This window comes from Vulpes vulpes, chromosome 14 (genome assembly GCF_048418805.1).
Source record: "Vulpes vulpes isolate BD-2025 chromosome 14, VulVul3, whole genome shotgun sequence".
Lineage (NCBI taxonomy): Eukaryota > Metazoa > Chordata > Mammalia > Carnivora > Canidae > Vulpes > Vulpes vulpes.
In genome coordinates, this window is record NC_132793.1 from 15,223,962 (window position 1) to 15,245,060 (window position 21,099).

Sequence of the window (21,099 nt, forward strand, 5' to 3'; positions counted from 1 at the left end):
TGCACACAGACTGTGGGACTATTGTATTAAACCCCAAAGGGCAACTTGACTCAAGAGCCTTATGCTGTTTGGTGTAATTTTATTCCTTCTCTGTTCTGGGGTAAACTTTAAGAGAACCCAGGGTCAGGTGAGGGAAGTATTTCTGAATAAGGATGGGCCCTACGAGGGCAGCTTTCCTCTGAACGCTGGGCCGCAGGTGGCCCAGCTTCATGCAACAAGAGACAGGGATGAAGGACACCGAGATGGCCACTCTCACACTGGACCCTCTGCAATAGGCTGCTCATGCTGTCACTTCTTGCCCTCTCCAGACCTGGCCTCATTTTTAAGTTCAGGATGTATTCCCTCCTCCAGCAAAGCTTTGTGGGACATGCCAGCAGGGTTGATGGTCACTCCTTCTCCTGTGTCCATGGCCCATGGACTTCCTTCTCCCAAAGGTGCGTGACCAGCTCTCCACCTGGTCTGCAAGAACCATGTCTGGTTCATCTTTATGTCCCTGACAACCAGCTCAGTACCTGGCACACAGGAGGCATCAGCAAAAGTTTTCTCCCTATCCTATCCCTTTCTCCCCCAGCTTTGGATTCTAGAATTAACACACCACAAAGTCAGTATCACAGAGCTTCACAACATGATTATCCAGGCTATAGAGGGAAGATCTCATTTTTAAAAAGAAGAAAGTCTTGGGTTCCAAAGGACAGTTTATTTAAAACAAAGGTGACCATGTGTAGGAAGGAGGGAGAACAATTCTAACATAAAAACACACAGGAAGCACCTCAAATTTTAAAAAAACAGGGGGTGCAGGGAAGAAGCTATGTCTCCTACATATACAAACTGCTGACCTCGATTGATTATTTACATCCAAACTTTATAAAATAGCATTTCAAGTCAGCACTTAAGCCAGTGTTATTAGTTTTTATTACAAAAAGTTAAAGCTACAAACTTCACATTTTTAAGTTGTACATCAGCAACAGCATTTAAGCTTTTTCCAAGTTGGTTCGAGTGCAAGCTGGTGGAAGAGATTTTTTTTTTCTCTAGACACAAAAAAGAACAGAGTCCAAATACAATGAATACAATCCTGATGGAAACACACAGTGTGTAAGAAAGGATGGGATGGGAGGCTGAGGAGCTCCAATTCTTAGAGGCAACGTGGTTTGCTGGAAAGGGCACTGGAATAAGAATCAGAAGACCTGCATTTGAATCCGAGCTCCACCATGTTTTAGTTGCATGGCCTTGAGCAACAGACTTTATCCCTCTGAGCCTCAGTTTCCTTATCTGTAAAATGAGGACAATAATACCTATATCTCCCAGAACTATTAAGTTTTAATAGATACAGTGCTATTCAGATTATCTACTGAATGAGCTTTGGTGTTTTATATCTTAAAGGGAATTTGTCCATTTTATTTAAATTGTTGAATTTATTAGCATAGTTGTTCAAGACATTTTCCATAGTCCTTTAATATCTGTAGGAGCTATAATGATGTCACCTCTCTCATTCCTGAAATTGGTAAAAGCTACTGAAATTTGAATGGTATAATAAACCTCTGGCATTTGGCAGGTGCTAAATGTTTTCTGGATCAGAATACACAGTAGTCTCAAAGGGTCAAGGCTACAGCTCTTAAGTTGCTTCTGACTATTGGTCCTAGGTAGCTAGCCAGCCAGCCAGCCAAACATTCATTCATCCATCTATCCATCCAGTTGGTGGTTGGGAGAAGGGACAAAGGAAAAAGAAAGGGAAATCTGCTTCAAAATTACTGATGAGGAAGCAATCAAGATATTCTTAGAGAATTTGAGATTTTTTTTTTTAAAGATACAATTAGGTGTGGGTCATTATTTCTTAAAAAGAGAGAACAGATGAGGGGAACAGCATTCCCTGGGAGCTTAAGTCACAGATGCCAACACTCAGGGCTCAAAGAAAGCACGCTGACCTATGCTGGAGTTAGCATTCAAGGGGAAAACAACTAGGACTTGCCCCGCTGCCTTTCTGTCACCAGGAAACAAATGTATCTTGTCAGGAAATGGACCTGGTCCAAAGAAATTGACTTTTGGCCTGAGGGCTTTGTCTAGCTAGACTGGTGAGCAGTGTCCTTTGCTAGAACAAAATAAACTCCGGATCAAGATTCAGGACCCAAGAATATTTATGGGGAAAAACCAAAACCTTCTTTTACTTGGATCTAGCTTAGGAAGGAAGAAATGGGCAAATCCCCTGCTGTCTGGCCAAGTGCAGTCCTTTCTAAAATGAAAGAGGTTGAGGCAGGCCTGTTCGCGAGCACAGTATATGGTGTGGTGGAAAGCACGCTCCATGCTGAGGTTGGGGACACTCACTTGGCTGTCACACTTGATTACTAATTCGGCTGTTTCCCAACCTAAAAATGCCAGCTGGAGTTATTTATTCTGCGCAAGAAAAGGTGGTCCCTTCATTTTAAAGACTTGTGATCTTCCTTTTAAGTCAGTAAATACTTGGTCCCATGTGGTGATGCTATGAGTCCTGACTGTCACTTACTAGCTGTATTGCCTTGGGAAATACATGGTCTTTCTCTCTCTGAACTGATTTCTTCATCTATGGAATGGAGATAAAGTACTTAACTTAGGAGTTCTTGTGAAGTTTGGATCTGACATATATAAAAAGCCCACCTAGCTCAGTGCCTGGCATATACTCAGTGGTCGACACATGCTAGCTGCCATTGGTTATTCCAGTGGGATCTTCCAACTGTCTTCTGTTCTATCTGCCACATAACTGCCTAACTGGCCAAACCCTGCAGACCAACCACTGCCTCTTACACTTTTTAAAACTTGCTTTTATTGCAAAGAACAGAATCTGGCTAGAGAATAGGGACGTTCCCTGCCACTCCATTGATTCCCAGGTTTGGGAAGCAAAAGCAATTATGGAGTCAAATTACATTATCCTTACCTTATCCTAATAAGATCCTTATTATTAAAAAATAAGCAGACATCTGCCTTTCCTGTCTTCTATTTGCTGTGGACTACATGACATGTGGCCATGAGCCAGTGCCACAGACGGATGGTTCAGCCCTCTGATCTGCCTGCGGCCCTAGGTTGCCCGCGTGGTGTGGTCTGCTGTCCGGCCAAGGCTGCAGAGCTCGTGGACCAGCCAAACCTGAACCTGGCTTCCCTAGGGGGTCTCCACTGAGGAGACCAGGCAAGAGCAAGTTTCCCTTGGTAGGGTACCCTGGGACTACTCAACCCAAATGGCAGAGCTTTCTCCCCTCGGGGAAGGGAATGCTTGGATCAGCGGCCCAGGAGTGAGGAGTTCTGGTCCAGTCCCAGCTCTTGCTTCAATTTGCTTTGTGATTTTGACACTCTGTCACTTCCCCTCTCTGAGGCTTGGTCAGGCCTGATGATGCCTGTGGTCCCTTCCAGCTCTGGCATTCTGCGGGGCTGGATGGAGCCTCCTGGAGAACAGATCTTAGTCTGATATTTGTCAGACCTTTCCAGACCCCTCAGCAGTAAAATAAAAAAAGAAAATAGTCACAAACTGGAAAATGATCACAAAAGCAATGCCCTCTACCCCTGTCTGTAAGGAATGTGGAGCAAAATGCTCCTGTGCGATCTTCACACGAACAATGAGAACTCTGAAAACACTTCTTCTGCGGACTGCACACAGCCCCGTGTTTGTGGAGAGGTCCTGGCAGGCCCATCCCCACACTGGGTCATGTCTCCTCTTAAGGCACTGGGCAGTATCTGTGCTGTGACTGCAGGCGGTTGGGAGAGTGCAGATGGGTGAAAGGCATTGAAGCCACAAGGGGCAGTTTGCAAAGAGGATACCAGACTTCTCCTGGGACTTGAGAAGTATACACAAACTCTCAAGGCTTTTCCTCGGACATGGTCCATAGCTCCAGAAGCCAGAGATGACCCACACAAGGCTGAATCCATGGGGAAGAACTGGCCCAAACCAAATTTTTAAATGCAGCCCTGCAAAAGAGTGAGGTTGGTTCTTGGGAGCTGAGTGACCCCAAGAGCCTCCTGGTGCCCCTGCCCTCGTGTCCCACAGTACCATAATCTTACAGAAAAGAGGCCAACTGTTTAAAACTGTACCTGTACAGAGATGCCACCACACTCAGTGGGGGAATCCAGTTATAATTTATATATATGTGCATATTTATATATTTTTAAAAAGTCTTCCAGAAAGAACCTTTGAAAGCTATTGGGAGAAGAAAGACAAGACAACATGTAACACTTTCCCAGCTATCACTCATCCTAGAGTCTCTGGTTCCTGGGGTTTAAAACTCTGAGTTTAAAAGCGCCGATACGAATCCTTTGAAAAACATAACTGACTAATTTAAATCCATACACGAGGCGGCACGCTGATGGCAGGCAGCCCTTCCCACTGGCGCACGTCCTGAGTTCGCGAAGGTGAAGGTGCTGTGGGGAAACAACGGGGCAGACGTGTCGGCCAACAAGCCAACAAGCCGAGTGGCGAGCAGCCCGAGTTCACCGGAGGCCTGCTGTGCGGGCGGGCCTCCTGGCCAGGCCTCCCTCAAAAGTTCTGCTGCCGCCGCTTCTTAGCCTCAATGGCGTCCAGGATCGGCTGCCTCTTGGACTGGTACTTTTGCCGGATCTCTTCAATCTCTTGCTCCATCATGGGGTCAAGGGCCAGGAGCCTCTTCTGAAGGTCCTCCACTGTCCAACTTTTAAGCTAGAAGAAGGGGAAAGTACGGTCATGACAAAGCCCAGGTCAGCGCAGAGCCGGGAAGCCCAGCCTGTCCGGGCACCCAGAAGGGAAGGCTCTGTGCTCGGACCCAGTCTGGGGTGGCCGTAGCCAGAGAGTGATAATTCATTCACAGCGTGCCCCAAGGTCTCTGGAGACGATTTATCCCTGGACAAGTCTAAGTGCTAATCTCTTCAATTTACTCTGCCATAACCAAGAACTTAACTAGTAATACTTTCATCTCTCTAACTTTTCAATGAATTACATATTGATGCATTGTTAGGGCATTAAAATAACAGCCACTTGGTGTATGCAAAATAATCCTTGCCCTAGTTCTTGTCCCCCCCATAAGATGAGCCTCTGGATGGTGACTGTGTCTCTGTCTAGATACTGTACCAGGGAGAGTGGCTGCTCACTAAGGATCAAATGCTACCCCTCTCCACGCACCCCTACCCCCCGTGTCTTGGGCACTGCCATACTGATCATCATTAACACTTATCGGGAATCATACACCAGGTACCTCTTGAAGTGCTTCATATGGATTACCTACACAAGTGTCTTGAGAATAGAGAGGCAAGCAGTGGGAGGGATAGTTAGAAACCTCTGAGATTAAGGGTCCATCATCCAGAGGGTACAAGAGGACGTGATATATAAACTAGTAGTGAATGCTAGTGCTAACATAGTGCTTTCTATGTGCCACTCAGTGCTCTACATACGTCTGTTCATTTAATTCTTGTAACAACCCTATGATTTGCATATATTATTATTATCCCCATGTTACAGATAAACGAGCCAAGGAAGAGGGTGGTAAAGTAACTTGCCCAGTGTCTCATGGTTAGTAAGTGGCAAAATCAATATTCAAATCCAGGCAGTGAAGCTCCAAAGTTCATGCCCTTACCTGGTACCACAGAAGAGCAGAGTAGCAAAGCCCAGGTTTGAGAACCAACTTAATCTGTAGTTAAAACATGGCTCTGCCTCTTGCAATGCTCTGAGACTCAGGCAAGTCACCTCTCACCCATCCTCACCTTCAGAAATGGGACAGCCATGCCTTATCATGCTTATTATTAGAATTAAATGATATCATGGCTGTAAAGATACTGGCACAGTGCCTGGTGCTTAAGAATGCAGTGTATGTTACAACCCTCTCTCTTTACCAGAGCCCAGAAGTGTTATTCATGTTCAAACTGTGTCTGCAGCTGTGGAGCATGTGGTTTCACTGCTGTATGTATGGAGTATCACTGAATCCAAGCAAGCCCAGTTCTGGCTGGCATGGGTGGGAATGAAAGCCCACATTATCCACAATGGGTGGTGATTAATTCCGTGAGCTTATAACCAGTTTAATAGGTGCAGTGTTCCAAGAACTCAAAGGCTTACTCAAGTCTTCAGAGAGATTTATGGAATCACCATGTCCCTCAGCCCCTTCCTGAGGCCCCCATATATGAAGGAGGTGAAGGAGCCTCTTTCTGTCCACCCTTCCTTTCCAGGGTGGGGTGTGACCAAGTGTGAGGGGCTACAGTGGCCTCCCCAGGAATGGTTTAGTGACCTGTCGCCACAGGAATTTGCCTTGGCCTGCTTCAGGGAGGTGGTCTGAGAAGCAAGAAAAGCGTAACAGTTCAAGACGAAAGGCTCTTTGTGATGTGAGAATGTAGAACCGAGAGTGGGGGGATGCTGGAAAGCTGTGTTGGTAAAACCACATCTCGTTTCCAGCCTGTGGTTTCAGACCAGCTGGAGGGTGTTCTGGGTCCCGGGACTCTCCAAAGAGCAATGCTTGTCTCATTTTTGGCCTTTTCAGTTTCTTCTCCAAAAAGAAACTGCCCCAAACCTAATACCAAGTGTTACTGGTAGTTGGGGTATTAATCTTTAGGATTCCAGATCATTCATCCATAGTGGCTGTTCAACCCTAGACAAGTGACTACACCTCTGAGCCTCAGTGTCTGCCTCAAGAGATGAGACCCCAGTTCCACCATTCTTGGGCTCTCATGAGGATCAGATGAGTTAATGGGTGTGACATCTGTAGCACAGAATGGCATGCCTTTCACGGACAGTAAACATTCCATAAATTACAGTTATCACCACAGTTATTAATAACTGCTACTGCTGCTGTTATTAACACTAGTTATTATTAATATTTTGAAAAGTCTGTAATTAATTTCCCATAAACAAATTGTTCCTGTAACCCCTAATCTAAGCCAGAATCAAACAAGTAAAAAAGAAAATATTCTACTCTATTTTGGGCTAACAATGCCTTAGGGTTGGCATTTTCCCACAGCATCCATTAATTTATTTATAGTCAAACAAAAATACTTTTCATCCATCCATCCATCCATCCATCCATCCATCCATCCATCCATCCATCCATCCAATATTCACTGAACAACTACCAGGGGCCAGACACTGCCCAGGGCACACAGGATACTTCAGTGAAAAAACCCAAAACCCCAAATCACTGCCTTTGTGAAGATTACATTTCAGTGAGGCGAGACAGAGACCTGAGAATGAACACCGTAAACCAGAGGATTGCTCTTCCATGAGAGGGTGACAGGAGACAGGGAAGAAAAAGCACAGTGGAGGAAGGGGAGGTGGGAATTGGGGGACTTGCTCTTCAACATCCATCAGGATGAAACATCAACTGTGGGATGAAGACATCAAAGTTAGGGGAGTGGCCCTGGCTTCAGACAAACACCCCTGCCCCCTAGGCCTCTGTTTCCCCACTTGGAAGAGAAGGCTGCCGAGATGACCTCAAGTCTTGTTAGAATCAGTGTTTCTCTCTGGAGGACCCACAGATCATGAGCGCCAGCATCACCAGTTAAAAGTTCACAGTCGTGAGCGACTCAATCACCATAATTCAAGCTACTCGAGTGTTTCTTGTCATTCCTCAAGTCTGACGAGACTGCTTCTACATCCTCGTTCTTGTTTTTCTCACAGCAAAACCCTCACAAAGTAATTGCTGCCTGTCTCCGGTCAAGGCTTCTAGGTTTCCAATTTCTCTGCAGTCCTTCTGCCCTTGATCTAATCTGGAGGCACCAGGCACCCTTGCTTGCTCTCCACCACCTTCACACTGATTTCCTTGCCCTCAGGCCTTAGGCTTAAGTTACACCTGACCCATTAGAACACAGCCAGCCAGTCACCGCTAATGCCTCAGTCACACCCCAGATATGGATTTTTCTGAAAACGAGCTCACAGAATGGTTTTATGGCGCCAAAAGTAGCATCTCACCTTCCTGGTCCTTGGTGGCATAAATAAATTTCGGGTGGGTATCTCACAGTAGAGTAACTGTGGTTCTCCAGTTCTGCTGCAGCCAGCATTCTAGAGGAGCAAACACTCCCCCAGTGGAGCTCGAGCTGCTGACAGCAGCTGCAGGACAGTCCCCTAGCATTTACACGTCCTCTCTATACTGTGACACCCATAGGGACATCTCTAGACCAGCATTCTCCTTGCAACTCCAGGTTCCCACATCCAGAGCAGATCCTACTTTATATTTCAGTCCCAGATCGGCTCAGGGAAATCCGGCACCTTAATCCAACCAAAACAAAACTCTCGAGTCCCAGCCCACCCTCACCCCTAAACCCGGTCTTCCTCATCTTGGGAGTGATAGCACCCTCCTGCCAGGTGCACAAAATCATCCCTGACCCTTCCCTCCCCTCAGCGGTCCCTGCCCATATCCCGTCCTTCAATCTCATCTCTAACTCAATCCAGGCCACCTGCATTTCATAGCCACAAGCATAAGTAAAAATACAGAAATTAACTAGATCACACCCCCACCCCGGTTCCTGTTGCACTTGGAATCAAAGTGCACACCAGCACTACAGGTATCCAACAGCACACCAGGGCTACAAAGGCCCCCCATCTCTAGCCCCACTGTCCCCTTGGACATCATCACCCACCACTCTCCCCTCTGCTCACACTTTCTAGCCACCCTTAACTTCAAATTCTCAGACAAGCCACACTTTTTCTGGTCTCAAGGGCTACACAGTTACTGATCCTCTGCCTGGATGGCTCGTCCCCCTTTCTTCTTTATGTTTTAGGCCTTAGCTCAGAGGGCAACTCCTCAGAGAATTGAGCAAGCCTTCCCTGAGCATCTTCCCTCAAAAGGTTGCCTCCCTGACACGTCGAGTTCTCTATCTCAGCCCCTCATTTATTTCCTTCTTTTACTTGTGTCTTTTACTGGGACGAAAGTTCTATGAGGGAGGTTACTTGGTCTTGTTCACTATACTGCAAATCATACTGGTTGAAGGAATGAATAAATTGCCCTTTGTTTCCAAATAACAATGGAAGCTACTGATACTTCTAGCTTCCCGAGCGCCACCATATGCAACAGGGCTCCAGGCAAGGTGCTGTGGGGACTCAGGGTGGAACAGAGAGTGAGTTCTGCCCTCAGAGGGCTTCTATTCCTCTCAACATTCTTTTGAAATTGAAGGAAGTCTCTGCTCCCTTGATTCCCACTTCTGTGTTTGATACTGACTGATAAGAAGCAAGTCTCCAACCATGGCTCAGTCATCTCTAATGGGCATGTCCATTTTAATTTTTTATTCCAATAAAAAACTATTGCTCTGGAAAGAATAAGATGATCAAAAGAAGACATGATCCTTCTGGACGAGACAACATGCCAAGCCCAGAGTCACAGGCTAATCCTTAATGAAGTTGGGTTATGCTGAAGAGAACAGACCAAGCACAGGGATTTTTTGCTCTCTTTCCGGGAGAGGTCACAGAAGGGAGGAGAAACTAAAATAAGCCTCTAAACCATGGTTATTTACAATCCTCCAACCACTTGGATGCTAATCAACACATCAGTCTTGAGTATATGGACATGGATGGGCTCTGAATCTGACAGTACAGATGCTGTGTGGCTGTACGCATTCACTACTATCTAACACACGCCTCGACTCCATTCACTGTTACCTTTCGCCCTGTCTGATGTCTGTCCAATGTCTGAGCAAAGGCAACAATGTATGTGCAGTGCAGGTGAGATTTCTCTGCAAGGCTGTGGTCTCTGGAAAGTGGGGACTTTTTCAGCCTGAACTTCAGCCGGATACAATGCTGTCCTCACTATGAGATGCTACACTTAGACACGGAGGCAAGACGTTCATTACTGGCATGTGTGCCATGTGTCTGGCACTGAGTGAAGCAGGTGTCTGCAAAAATCAACTCATCCGGAAGGTAGATATTATTCCTGTTCTCCCTTTACAAGTGAAGTCAACAATGATAAGAGTGAGCAAGTAACTTGCCCAAAGTGATACAGCAAGGAACTGGAAAAGACTGTAACCCCCATCCCCAAGGGTTTCTGGAAATAGGCCTGTGTTAGTGATAAACACAGGAAGATGGGAAGAATCACGAATTTGGCTGGTATTACATATATCAGATGGCCCTCGCATTCAAAAGTGCCACTGCGGGCAATAATGGTGACTTCAGGCAAGTCACCTGACCTCTCTGTGATCAGGTTTCCTCATCTGTAAAATGGGGATGGTACTGTCTACTTTGTTGTCTTTCCTCAAGTAAACCTATACAAGGGCCTACTATGTGCCAGGCACTGCAGCTGAGGGGCAGTGACCCAATTCAAGGCTACCAAACAGTATTCAGATGGAATCAACCAACTTTCCCAGCCACTCGCCTGGGCCAGGAGCTCCACTGGGCAACATGAATGTAAAAGGCAGTATGTGTTGGAGAAGCAGCAAGGTTTTAGGCAAGAGCGCTGGCTCTGAGTCACATGGACCTGGGTCCCACTGTAGCTCTGCTCTTGGGGGCTCTTCCCTTGGGCAAGTCACCTAATATGTTCCTCACTTTCCTCATTTTTCAATGGAGGACAACAGGATTTATCCAACAGGGGAAGTTGTGACATCCAGAGGTGCTGGTAAAGTCTATAACATAGTGTCTGGTACACACCAAAATGAACGTGGTCCAGTGGGAGCTACCACCTTAAATTCTTTTTGGGAAAATGTTTAAGTAACATAAATGTTAATATAATGTTTAAGTAATACAGCTGCTGCTGTAGGAACTGAGCCTGATGGGCTCACAATATGGTGCAGGACACATACCACAAATACAGAGGGGCCTCTGGTGAACTCTGTGTGAGAAACCCAAAATCAGATGAATCTGGCTTGTTTCCTCTGGGCCAGACCACAGCACAATCCTCAGATTCCCAGCATTATGGATTCCCAGCATTATGAATATATGAATACAGAAGGCTAATGGGAACTGGTTTCTTCTCAAATAGCCACGATAACTCTGAAATTCCGAATTACATTGCACCAAGCCGCCTGGAGAACAAGTGGGAAGATCCAGCTGAAGTTTCATTAAAAGAAGTAACTCATGGGCATTAGAGTGACAATTAGCCTATCATGCATGAGTGGAGTCAAGATGCACTAAACACAAGGCCCACAATGAACAAACGGGTCTGGCCCATAGCCAAGGTACAGGGTTCTAAGTTCTGCTCCTCTGTTGCTAGAAACTCACCTCAGAAGTCTATTGCACTAATAGCGTTATGCAATGTCCCCCAAAAACCATCAGAGAGACTTGACAAAGAGCTTTTTTTTTTTTTGACAAAGAGCTTTTAAGGACAAGCCTCAAATCTGTACACACTATACTTGCGCATTCATAATTCTGCATCCATTATTACAACCAGTCTCTCAAACACATCATCCATTCTAGACAGGTGAGTCAGGCTGATGCCCTGTCACAGGTGATGTTTTTATAGTCGCCCAGAATGAGGAAAGAACACACCTTTGGAATTTAGCAAGATGACGGGGAAGCTTGAGAGAGCTGAACAATGCCACCAAAATGTCATTCCATAACTTCAACACCAGCCACTAGAAGGTCAGCAAAAGTGCAATAGGGAAAATGTACTAAGGTCAGTCAAAAGCATCTAAGGTGTTGCTTTAGTTCCACTGATGTGAATCTGTCTCTATCTAGGCATGTGGATTCTAGACCAGGGAGAGGGGAGTTAGTCAGATGCTCAGGTGATGCGGTAATCTCTCAGCAGATGAGTGAGAAGGTAGCCAAGCAGAGAAGCAAGCAAGCTGACAATCATATATCAACTCTTGCAGGTGAAGTAAGTACTAGGCCACTCAATTTCAAAAGATCTTGCTGCTTAAATGAATCTTGTGGGAAATTTCCTCTGATTCAAATTATGGTCATGCCAAATCATGCTTCCATCAGCCCCTTGTAAAATCTTTCTAATGCAAAAACCTAGTATTAATGCTTATTTCGATCCCACTTTGAGCTTATGATTACTTTCATGGAATCAACCCATGGAATTGTTATCAGAACTTCCACGTTCTCAATCCACGGAACTGTTCACCAGAATTCCAACCAAAGAAAACATGGCTGCATGTATTTAAGATATTTACCAGAAGGACTGGAATGAAGCGCAGACCTTAAGCCTGGGTAAAACAAAGAAATCTGGCTCCACACAGGCCCCTGATGTAACGACACAAGCTTTGACATGGCTCGGGAGACTAGCTTCAAACAACCTGATGGCTGCATCCAGGGAGCCTCCCGCCCACAGGGCGCAGTGCAGGGCACATGTACGTGTTTGTGGGTGTGCAGGATGCACTCTAATATATGGTATAAACAAAAGAGCAAAAAGCAAAAGTTTTTTTTTAATAATGGGGTTTCACTATAATACAAAGTTCATAAAGTTTATATTTGCATATTATTAGGTTTTTGTGATTTATCAAAAATCATCCTTCAATTTACATGACAAAATTAATTTGTGAGGTAGTACTTTTGCATGCTTAGATTTACTCCAATTCTGTTCTGCCATGAACTTTCACAACTTACCATGAAAATCACAATGCTCCTGCTTTTGTTGTTGTTTTTGTTCTGAGAGTTTTATAATAGTAAGTTTTGACCAACCCCAGCTTTTCTCCCCTACCATCATGCCTCTGGCTTTCCACAGCAAGAACTCATAAGGAGCTTTCATACCCCAAATACTGAAGAATAATGGCTCTTAAGAGGCACTGCGTTGCTGCTGCCTACCATTATATATTTAACTATAAAGATGTAGGGAGTACCTGTTCAGTGTCAGACACATATACCAGGCCTGGCTGGGGATAGAGGTGGGGGTAAGTAAAGGTGTGTGTGTAGGGCAGAAAGCATACAGCAGGATCCCTGTACACTAGACGTGGAGCAAAGTGAGGTTGGCAAATCCTGAAAACAAGCTACAGTCTATGGTGTTATTAAGTGACTCATGATTGCTAACAGTAATCAGGGCTGCTTTAATTGAGTGCTATGTACTCAGCACATTACATGCATTATTTCTGTAATTTTCAGACAGTCCACAAAATAAGTAGTAGTATCCACTTTTAGCGAGGTGGAAACTGAGACTTAGAGAAATACAGGAATTTGCTCAGTAAGTAAACGGTGGAGTTAAGCTATGTGCTGTAGTATGTCTAATGGCAAAGCCTTAGCCAACCTTGGGTCAAGGAAGCAAGAAAGAATCCTCATGGTCAGTCTCTGAGAGAAAGGCCTTGCCTTTTTTAAAAACATATGCATTTATAGTGCAAAGAAGGAGCACTCACTCTAATTTAGGACAAAGTCTGAATTGTCGAATATTTTTAAATGACATGCAAATCTTGTTTCAAATATCTATTGCATTTGAAATACAGAGGATTGATAAAATTAGGTTAAGTAAACAAAAGCATTTATGAGTTCATATCTCATATTACTAATAGCTATTCAGAATTCCTTCAGGCACCGTATTTTTTCACACCTCGATGTGTCCGCTGAATATAATCCTGTCTTCAGTTAAGGGAATGCCCATTTAACCTTCCAATCCAGTCCAAGCTCTAACTCTTCCCTCTTGCCAACTACCTTTTCCTTTCCCTAAAGTGGGAGCTATTTAAGAGCACAAACTACATCTAATATATTTTCAGAGAGTCAGGCCAGCAGAAAAGAGTTCTCAATAAATATTTAATAAAGAAACATATCCCTAATCTTTATTTGAAAACTATACTGACTTTTTATTCGGTTCCCTCAAGAAGCTTTGGAAATATGTAATCAATAAATAAACCTAAAAGTATAATATAAGTTTGTTAAATAAGGCTATGTCAATCACTCCAAACTGACCCATGCATGCCAAAATCAAAATGAATAGCACATCCACTGTCATGATTAAAATAAAGCTACAAGTAAATAAATAAATAAATAAATAAATAAATAAATAAATAAATAAAAAGCTACAAGGGAAAATGGACATAAAAATTCACTCTGGTCTTTGTTGCTGATGATACTCTTTAAGAAAAATTCTATTTTAAGAGCAGCTCTACATTAGTTTATAAATTTCACACTGAAGGAAACTAAAGTGTATGAGGAAAACTTTCAGGAGGTTACTAAACACCTAATCTAGAATAATGGTAAATGTCTAAAGGAGGTGGAGTATAAGAATAGAGCAGAATGTGATGCTCCTGATATCTGAAAGCAGTAATGGGAGACATCCAACCTATCATCATTCTTGTGAGGATATTAATCTTTCAAAAGGTATGAAAACCTAAAACACAAACTGTGCCAAGCTCCTGTTTTAATGCAGCTTAATAATTCAGGAAAAGAGCTAGCTGGTCACCTAAGACTCCCTGCAAGCTGTGCCTCTGTACACTTCCTTGGGCTGGAAATTTCCAAGATAACAAAAAGGCCAAGCCTTCTTCTCTCATCTTGCCAAATGAAAGAAGCCCAAAGAATCCCAAGCAAAATGAAAGCTAAAATACAAATTGATCTCACTTCATTTAATACAGGCAGTCTTAAAAGGTATCTCAGACTAAAAAAGATCCAATTTAAATACACCAAAAGAACAAAACGTTTATGGAAAACTGGTTGAGAATGCACCAAAGCTCTCTGAGGAAGCTACTTGTAGGCCTGAATTTTTACATTTTGGGCTTTCTGATGCGGGAAGACTTGTAAGTGAACAGTGCTCAATTTCTGGAAAGTATATAAAACTCTGTAAGCCCTACTGCCGAGTACTCCCATGTAATGAAGTGTCAGAGATTTACAACCTAAATACCCAAAAAGAAATATTCTCTCAATATCCCCCAAGAAAAAAAGAATTCTACAAAAAAGGCAGACTAGTTCTATCTGCAAAGCATGTCACAATCCTTCTGTAATGGCCATCAAGTCTTGGAGACCTGAACCCCTTGCAGTATCAGAAATATAAATAAGGTTAGAGGGGTAGGGGTGTGTGTGTGTGTGTGTGTGTGTGCGTGCACGCACGCACACATGACACTTTCAATTCTGGCAAAACCACGTAACTACTAAATAAAAATTTGTATTTTTCTGATTTATGACTGTCTACAAAAGATGGCTTTATTCCTTATTCTATAAAAGTATTAATATGTATATGTTCTTGGTATTTTGAGATGGCCCTTTACTCTTTTCAACAAGTATTTAATTGGGTATGGATAATCAAATGTGCTTTAATGTATGCCATGGTAATACTTTTCACATGTGTATAAATTCACAAACCAGAAAAAACTCTTTGTAAAGACCATGTGTCCTAGTTTTTTGGTTCAAAAAGGATGATCACCATATTCCCAGTATTAGCTCATTTAAGCTCAGAGTTAAAAACACTTAGCTTTTAAAAAACAACAAAATAACACTAAGGTTTTCTGGTATGAAACAATCTAAAATTTTATCCTGTTTTCTATAATAAGCAAGCACCATGAAGAAAGAAACTGCCTCCAACCTCAGGTCTGACCAAAAATTTCAATCTAGAATGATCATGAAGGGGGAGAACCATGATGTGTGTGGTAATATACCATGATTAATAAGATATATATAAACTTTTTCTTCGTAAGTTTCCCTTGGGCATGCTCCCTGAGCCCTAGGGAACCACACAAAGTTTCCCTAGACCTTAGAATTACTCTTTCATCATAAGCAATCATTCCTTGTATTAAACTGCCCTTGGTTAACTTACTTTGTGGCTTCTGTCGCCTGACTGGCCCCAGACTGCTACAGGGGGAAGGGCAGCAATGAGTACACATGAGCGCAGGCTTGCCCACTAATGGAAAAACTTCCAAAATGCCAAACCCCAAATAAAAATTTAAATGTAAAAAATGCCCAGACAACCTCAAATGCAGAATAGTCTTGAGTATTTAACAGCCCGAGTGCAGAATTAAAATACTCCCGACTTGCTCCCACTGAAAACTGTATTACTGGGGAATAGACAAATTGTGGTTTATCCACACAATGAAAACTCCACAGTAATCAAAAGGAACCAGTCCATATACAGTAACATAGATGAACCTCACAACAGTATGCTAAATTGACAGACCAAACACAGAAGGCAGTATTCTGTGTGATTCCATTCATTTGGCACTGTAAGAAAGGAGACAATCAGGACAAAAACCGAGCATGAGGAAACTTTCAGGGTGACGTAAATGTTCTAGATCTTCTTTATGGTGGTGTCTATACAACTGTATCTATCAAAACTCATCAAATGGTCCACTACAAAGGGGGCAAATTTTATGTAAATGAAGCCTCAATAATCCTGACTTTACAAAACAAAAAAACTACATATCAAAAACTGTGGAACGTGTTTAAAGTAATACTTAGAGGGAATTTTATAGCCTTACATGCATATACTAGAAAAGACAGATGATTAACGACTGACAAACTTAACTGTCCAACTAAAGAAGGAAAAACATCCAGAATAAACTCACAGAAAGAAGATAAAGAACATAAATTCATGAATTCTAAAGCCAATGCCCAACAGCACAATTAAACCAAATATGGTGGTTCTTTCAAATGACTACAAAAAAGGAGAAAATCTCTGATAAAATTAATTTTTAAAAAAGGAAAAGAGGGATGGATGCATGGCTGGCTCAGTGGTTAAGTTAAGTGGTTAAGCACGACTGCCTTCCGCTCAGGGCGTGATCCTGGAGTCCTGGGATCAAGTCCCACACTGGGCTCCCTGCATGGAGCTTGCTTCTTTCTCCCTCTGCCTATGTTTCTGCCTCTTTCTTTCTGTGTCTCTCATGAATAAATAAAATCTTAAAAAGGAAGAAAAAACAAATATTGGGACTGAAAAGCAAGTTGGAATTACAGATACTACAAATTTTAACATCCAAAAACTTTGCCAAAGAATGAAAAAACTTAGATGAAATCAAGGTTTCTAGGGGGGGAAAAGTGACTAGATTTATCTAGAATAAAACCATAAAGACCACAGACTAAGAAATCTGGACCACAAGGACAAAGTGGGAGGAGCTGGACTGTTCACCGGGTACACTGAGATGAAAGAGCCACAGAAGATGAAACAATCTTTGCAAATACACGCAACCATGAATTACTGTGCAAAGATGCTGCCCTACAAGCAGGACAAACACATTCATTCCCAGAACTTGAGGTTCTGACCCCAACGCAACCACGGAGATACTTCCCAGAACTTCCTCCTAGGAAAGAATGGGGAACCTTCCAGGGGCCAGAGATAATTGTTTGCATACCCACCTCCCTTCCTTAGAATGAGAACACTGCTCTTCCCAGTGAACCAAGAAAGCATAAAGAAAGGTAGGACAAACAGTATGCCTTGTCAAGAGGGGCCAGCAGAAGCCCTGCCGGTACTGCCTGGTGTGGAATGCAGGATTTAAGGGCTTCGTTGTACAATCACAATAGTAATAATAACCGTAACAATAATTAAGCCAGTGTTTGAAAAAATACTATTATTAGCTAGTCACTACATTAAGCACTCTTCTCATAATCTCATTTGATCTTAAATAAATCTACAACTATAATTATTAATCCATTCTATAGTTGGGGAATTTGAGGTTTGCAGAATTCCATAATTTGACATTACACAGTCAGCAAGGGGCAAAGACCAAAACTGAATCTGGTTCTGTCAGACCCTCATCTGTACTCTTAATGGAATATCATCCGCTATCTACTATTGGTCACATGCTTTTCCCCTCAAGGTCTGAATTATAGAGAGAATAAAGCATGAAGCTACCATCAAAGCAAAACTGAATACAGAGAATACCCAAGATTTCTTTGCTTGCCTTGGTAACAATGATTTAGCATGAAGACTGGCAAGGACTCAAGTCAAGTCACCATAATACCAAGTGGTTATTCTTGCTATACCTGTAAAATGGAAAAGTCCGATAATCCCAACTGATTGTAAAAGTCTCTGTGAGAAATAATCAAAATAAACACATGGGTAGAAGATCCCGGGACAAATTTTGGCACAAAATAAAAAAAACACAGATCTTCAAGCAGAGCTTTGGAGGTGGACTACTTCTCCACTGTGGAATTCCTCCTTCTTCTCAGAAATGACCAGACCTCGTCAAGAAAACGTTGGACAGTGCCTCTTGTTGGAGATGCAGCAGGAGCTGGCACACGTACTCTGTAAGGACCCTTTTGGCTCTGACAACCCATCATTCTCTGACTGAGACAGTGCTGGAACAGCTTAACTGAGAGGCAATGGCTTCAAGACACCTGTGCTTCTAGTGAAGCCACAGGGAATGGACCTCAGGACCTTGGTGCCAAGACACTACATGCAGGTCTTAGGATCCATTTCTGATCTTCCACTCAGCCATCTAAATCTAAATTCTTTCTTTTCACTGATCATCCTACCACTACCAAACTTGCAAAATGCACGGTCTGCATTCTGCTCACCATGTGATTGAGATAAAAATCCTCCTGTATTTTAACAGCAGAGAACAAGCAGCCATGAAGAACGAACTTTAAAGGACCAAGCTGCCAAGCAGCCACAAATCAAGGGGTCTCAAGCCAAACAAAAGAAAGGAAAAACAGTGTCAAGCTCACACCAGCTGATACCATTTATGCAGCCACCTGGGGTCACAAACCACCTTGCTTTCAGGGCCATTTCAATAACTAACTTTAAAACTAAGCTCAAATCAGCCAGCGTGATTCACCAGCAGAACCAGGCTGCTGTGACCTGAGACAAAGACGACATTCATTTGCCATGTGGTTTCTCAGAAAGCATATCTAAACAGCAGGTTTCCCTGGCAATGCTGGATACATACTTCTTTTTTAGACTGCTATTCTTGGCTGGTTTTCTGAAAATAAAAAGTACAAGATCTCATTATATTCCCAAGTACAAATGAATTCAGCCTTAACATACTTTAAATCCAGCTTTACAGGAAAAATAAGAAACTTGAAAGAAAAATAGTATACCTTGTCAAGAACAATTTAGGATAGTCTTCTTACCAGAAACTGCTCAGTATGATTACCCAGTAAAGACCTATTAACATGCAACTGGTGTTTATCCTGGCTACCTCTGGGGCATCCACACAGCACTGTAGATTTGGAGACCCCAGTACTAATGATGGTCTCCATTTATCTTTCCTCCAGTGCAGGATTATGAAAAGAAACTCACCAAAAAAAGATTAAAAAGCCAACAAGTATGGAGATACTCCAAAATAGAAAGGAAAGAGTCTGAGGGCACAGGGTCTCCTGTTTCAAATGCTTCCTGAAATCATACACTCAATAGAGAAAATGACAAATGCAAACACAAAGCCTCAACTCCTAAACCTGTCACTGACAACAAGAAACTGGGCTTTGTAAAGCAGAATGACCTAAACGCAACCTAATTCCAATCAAAGAAGTTCCAAATATCAAACGCCAAACAAAAAGAGAAAAATTAAGTCAATCAAAAGAATACAATGTGGGAGATTATCATCCAAAGTGTCATAAAAAATGGTAATTTTATAAATGTTTTCAATGATAAGTGGAAAAGTTTAAGATATGTTGAGAAAAAAAGCAAGATGCCATATTACCATACAGTATAATCTCAGCTGTGAAAAACAATATACAAGTATAAAAACCCAGAAGCAGCTCTATTAAATGTAAACTGATTCTTGTTAGGGGTCACAGAACCACAGGAGAAATTTTCTTCCCTGAGCTTTTCTTTAATTTCTAAACTTGCTGTAATAGGCATGTATTCTTTTTACACTAAGGGGGGGAAAAAGAGCATTTCCATCTCAGGAGGGCAAAGCAACACTACAAAAGAAGATGAAAAATAACATTTACCAAGTGCTTCCTGTGGGCCACGTACTGTCCTAAGAGCTTTGTGCACATCATCTCGCATGATATTCACAACAGTCCCACAGTAGAGACAGGTGTGATTTTCATCCATTTTTGACAGGTATGGAAACAGCGTTAGTGGGTGACATAACAGGTGCAAAAGATGGGATATGGTGCCTAATGACGCTGGTGGTTTCAAAAACTCTGTATACTGCCTGTCAGCCACAATCACAGAATCTGCCTCCCTGCCTGCAATCTGAACCTAAAAACAAGCATCAATGATAAAATCTACTTTAAAAGAAATTACAATAATTTAGGAGAATAAGATTACAAAAGAGCAATCTGCCCAGATAGTCAGATAGTCAAATACATTTTTAAACTACTGAAAGCACCTCTAATGAAAGCTGTAAGGAGAATCTACGTGACAGAGCAACTCATCACTGTAGGGGGAAATATACCAGCCCAACAAATCCAAGCCACAGCTAAACTCCACAGTACAAGAAGAGAAAGCTAGGACTATCTGTCAAAGAAAGACTTCTGATATCTAGTCATCAAACTGCCAAGGGAAAAAAAAAGCATTTGAAAGATACAATTATTAGGACTTGAAAAAACAGGATCTGAATTTGCCCCTCCCTCCAAAACACTCCTCAGCAACAAGAGGCATTGACCATTGGAGGCTAGAGAATAGAAAGAAACTTAAGCATTATACTTGATGCCAAATTATATAACCTACAACCAGTTCAGGAGGACCCCCTGACTCTTTCCTCAGTCCAACACTGAAGCCCTTGTGGTTAGAAATAATCAATTTTGCTTGGCAAAAGAACATCAAGACATAGAAGTACTCTGGATCAAATTCTGTAAAATCAGCCTATTTCAGATGCATTAAAGTGAATGCCAAGACCAATATTCTTGGTCTGTTCACAGCTCCTTTCTAGAGGTTTTAACTGAAACTCATAGTTTTAAATGGAAAATTTCTATCTATAAAAACAGCCACTTTTAGATACTAGAAGCCATCAAGATTTGGTAATTCCCAATTCCCCATGTATATTAAAAATTGTTGGTTGTTAGGAAAATTGGCTAGCTGATTAGAAAAACATAAAAGTGGATTGCTACCTTATCCTTTACATCCACACAGATTCCAGACAATAAATAGTGAAAAAGAAAAAAAGTACACATTCTAAAACAAAGTAAGGATTAATTAACATTTTTATAATCTTAGGATGTGAAAAACTTCCAAACATGGCATAAAATTCCAGAAGCCACAAAGGAAAAGCTGCTAAATCAAAATACACAAAAAATTTAAATATCCGAACAGTTAGGTACCACAAAGTTTTTAAGAACTGGGAAAATCCAGATTTTTTTACATGCACCCCAAAGTTTATAGCAGCATTATCAAGAATAGCCAAGTTATGGAAAAAGCCCCAAGTGTCCATCAACTGATGAGTGAAGAAGAGGTGGAATGTGTGTGCATGTAT

General features: G+C 42.4%; 1 protein-coding gene across 3 annotated transcripts in view; it reads right to left on the reverse strand.

Annotated features, from left to right (window-relative positions):
* Window positions 1-677: 677 nt before the first annotated feature.
* The window catches only part of STK4 (serine/threonine kinase 4), an 88,460-nt gene continuing 68,038 nt past the window's right edge, over window positions 678-21,099 (reverse strand). For all 3 annotated transcript variants that reach the window (XM_025998730.2, XM_025998731.2, XM_025998732.2), the window contains one exon: window positions 678-4,651. In XM_025998730.2, the coding sequence (XP_025854515.1) occupies window positions 4,493-4,651 (159 nt within the window). In that variant the 3' untranslated portion in view covers window positions 678-4,492. The remainder of the gene's footprint in view (window positions 4,652-21,099) is intronic.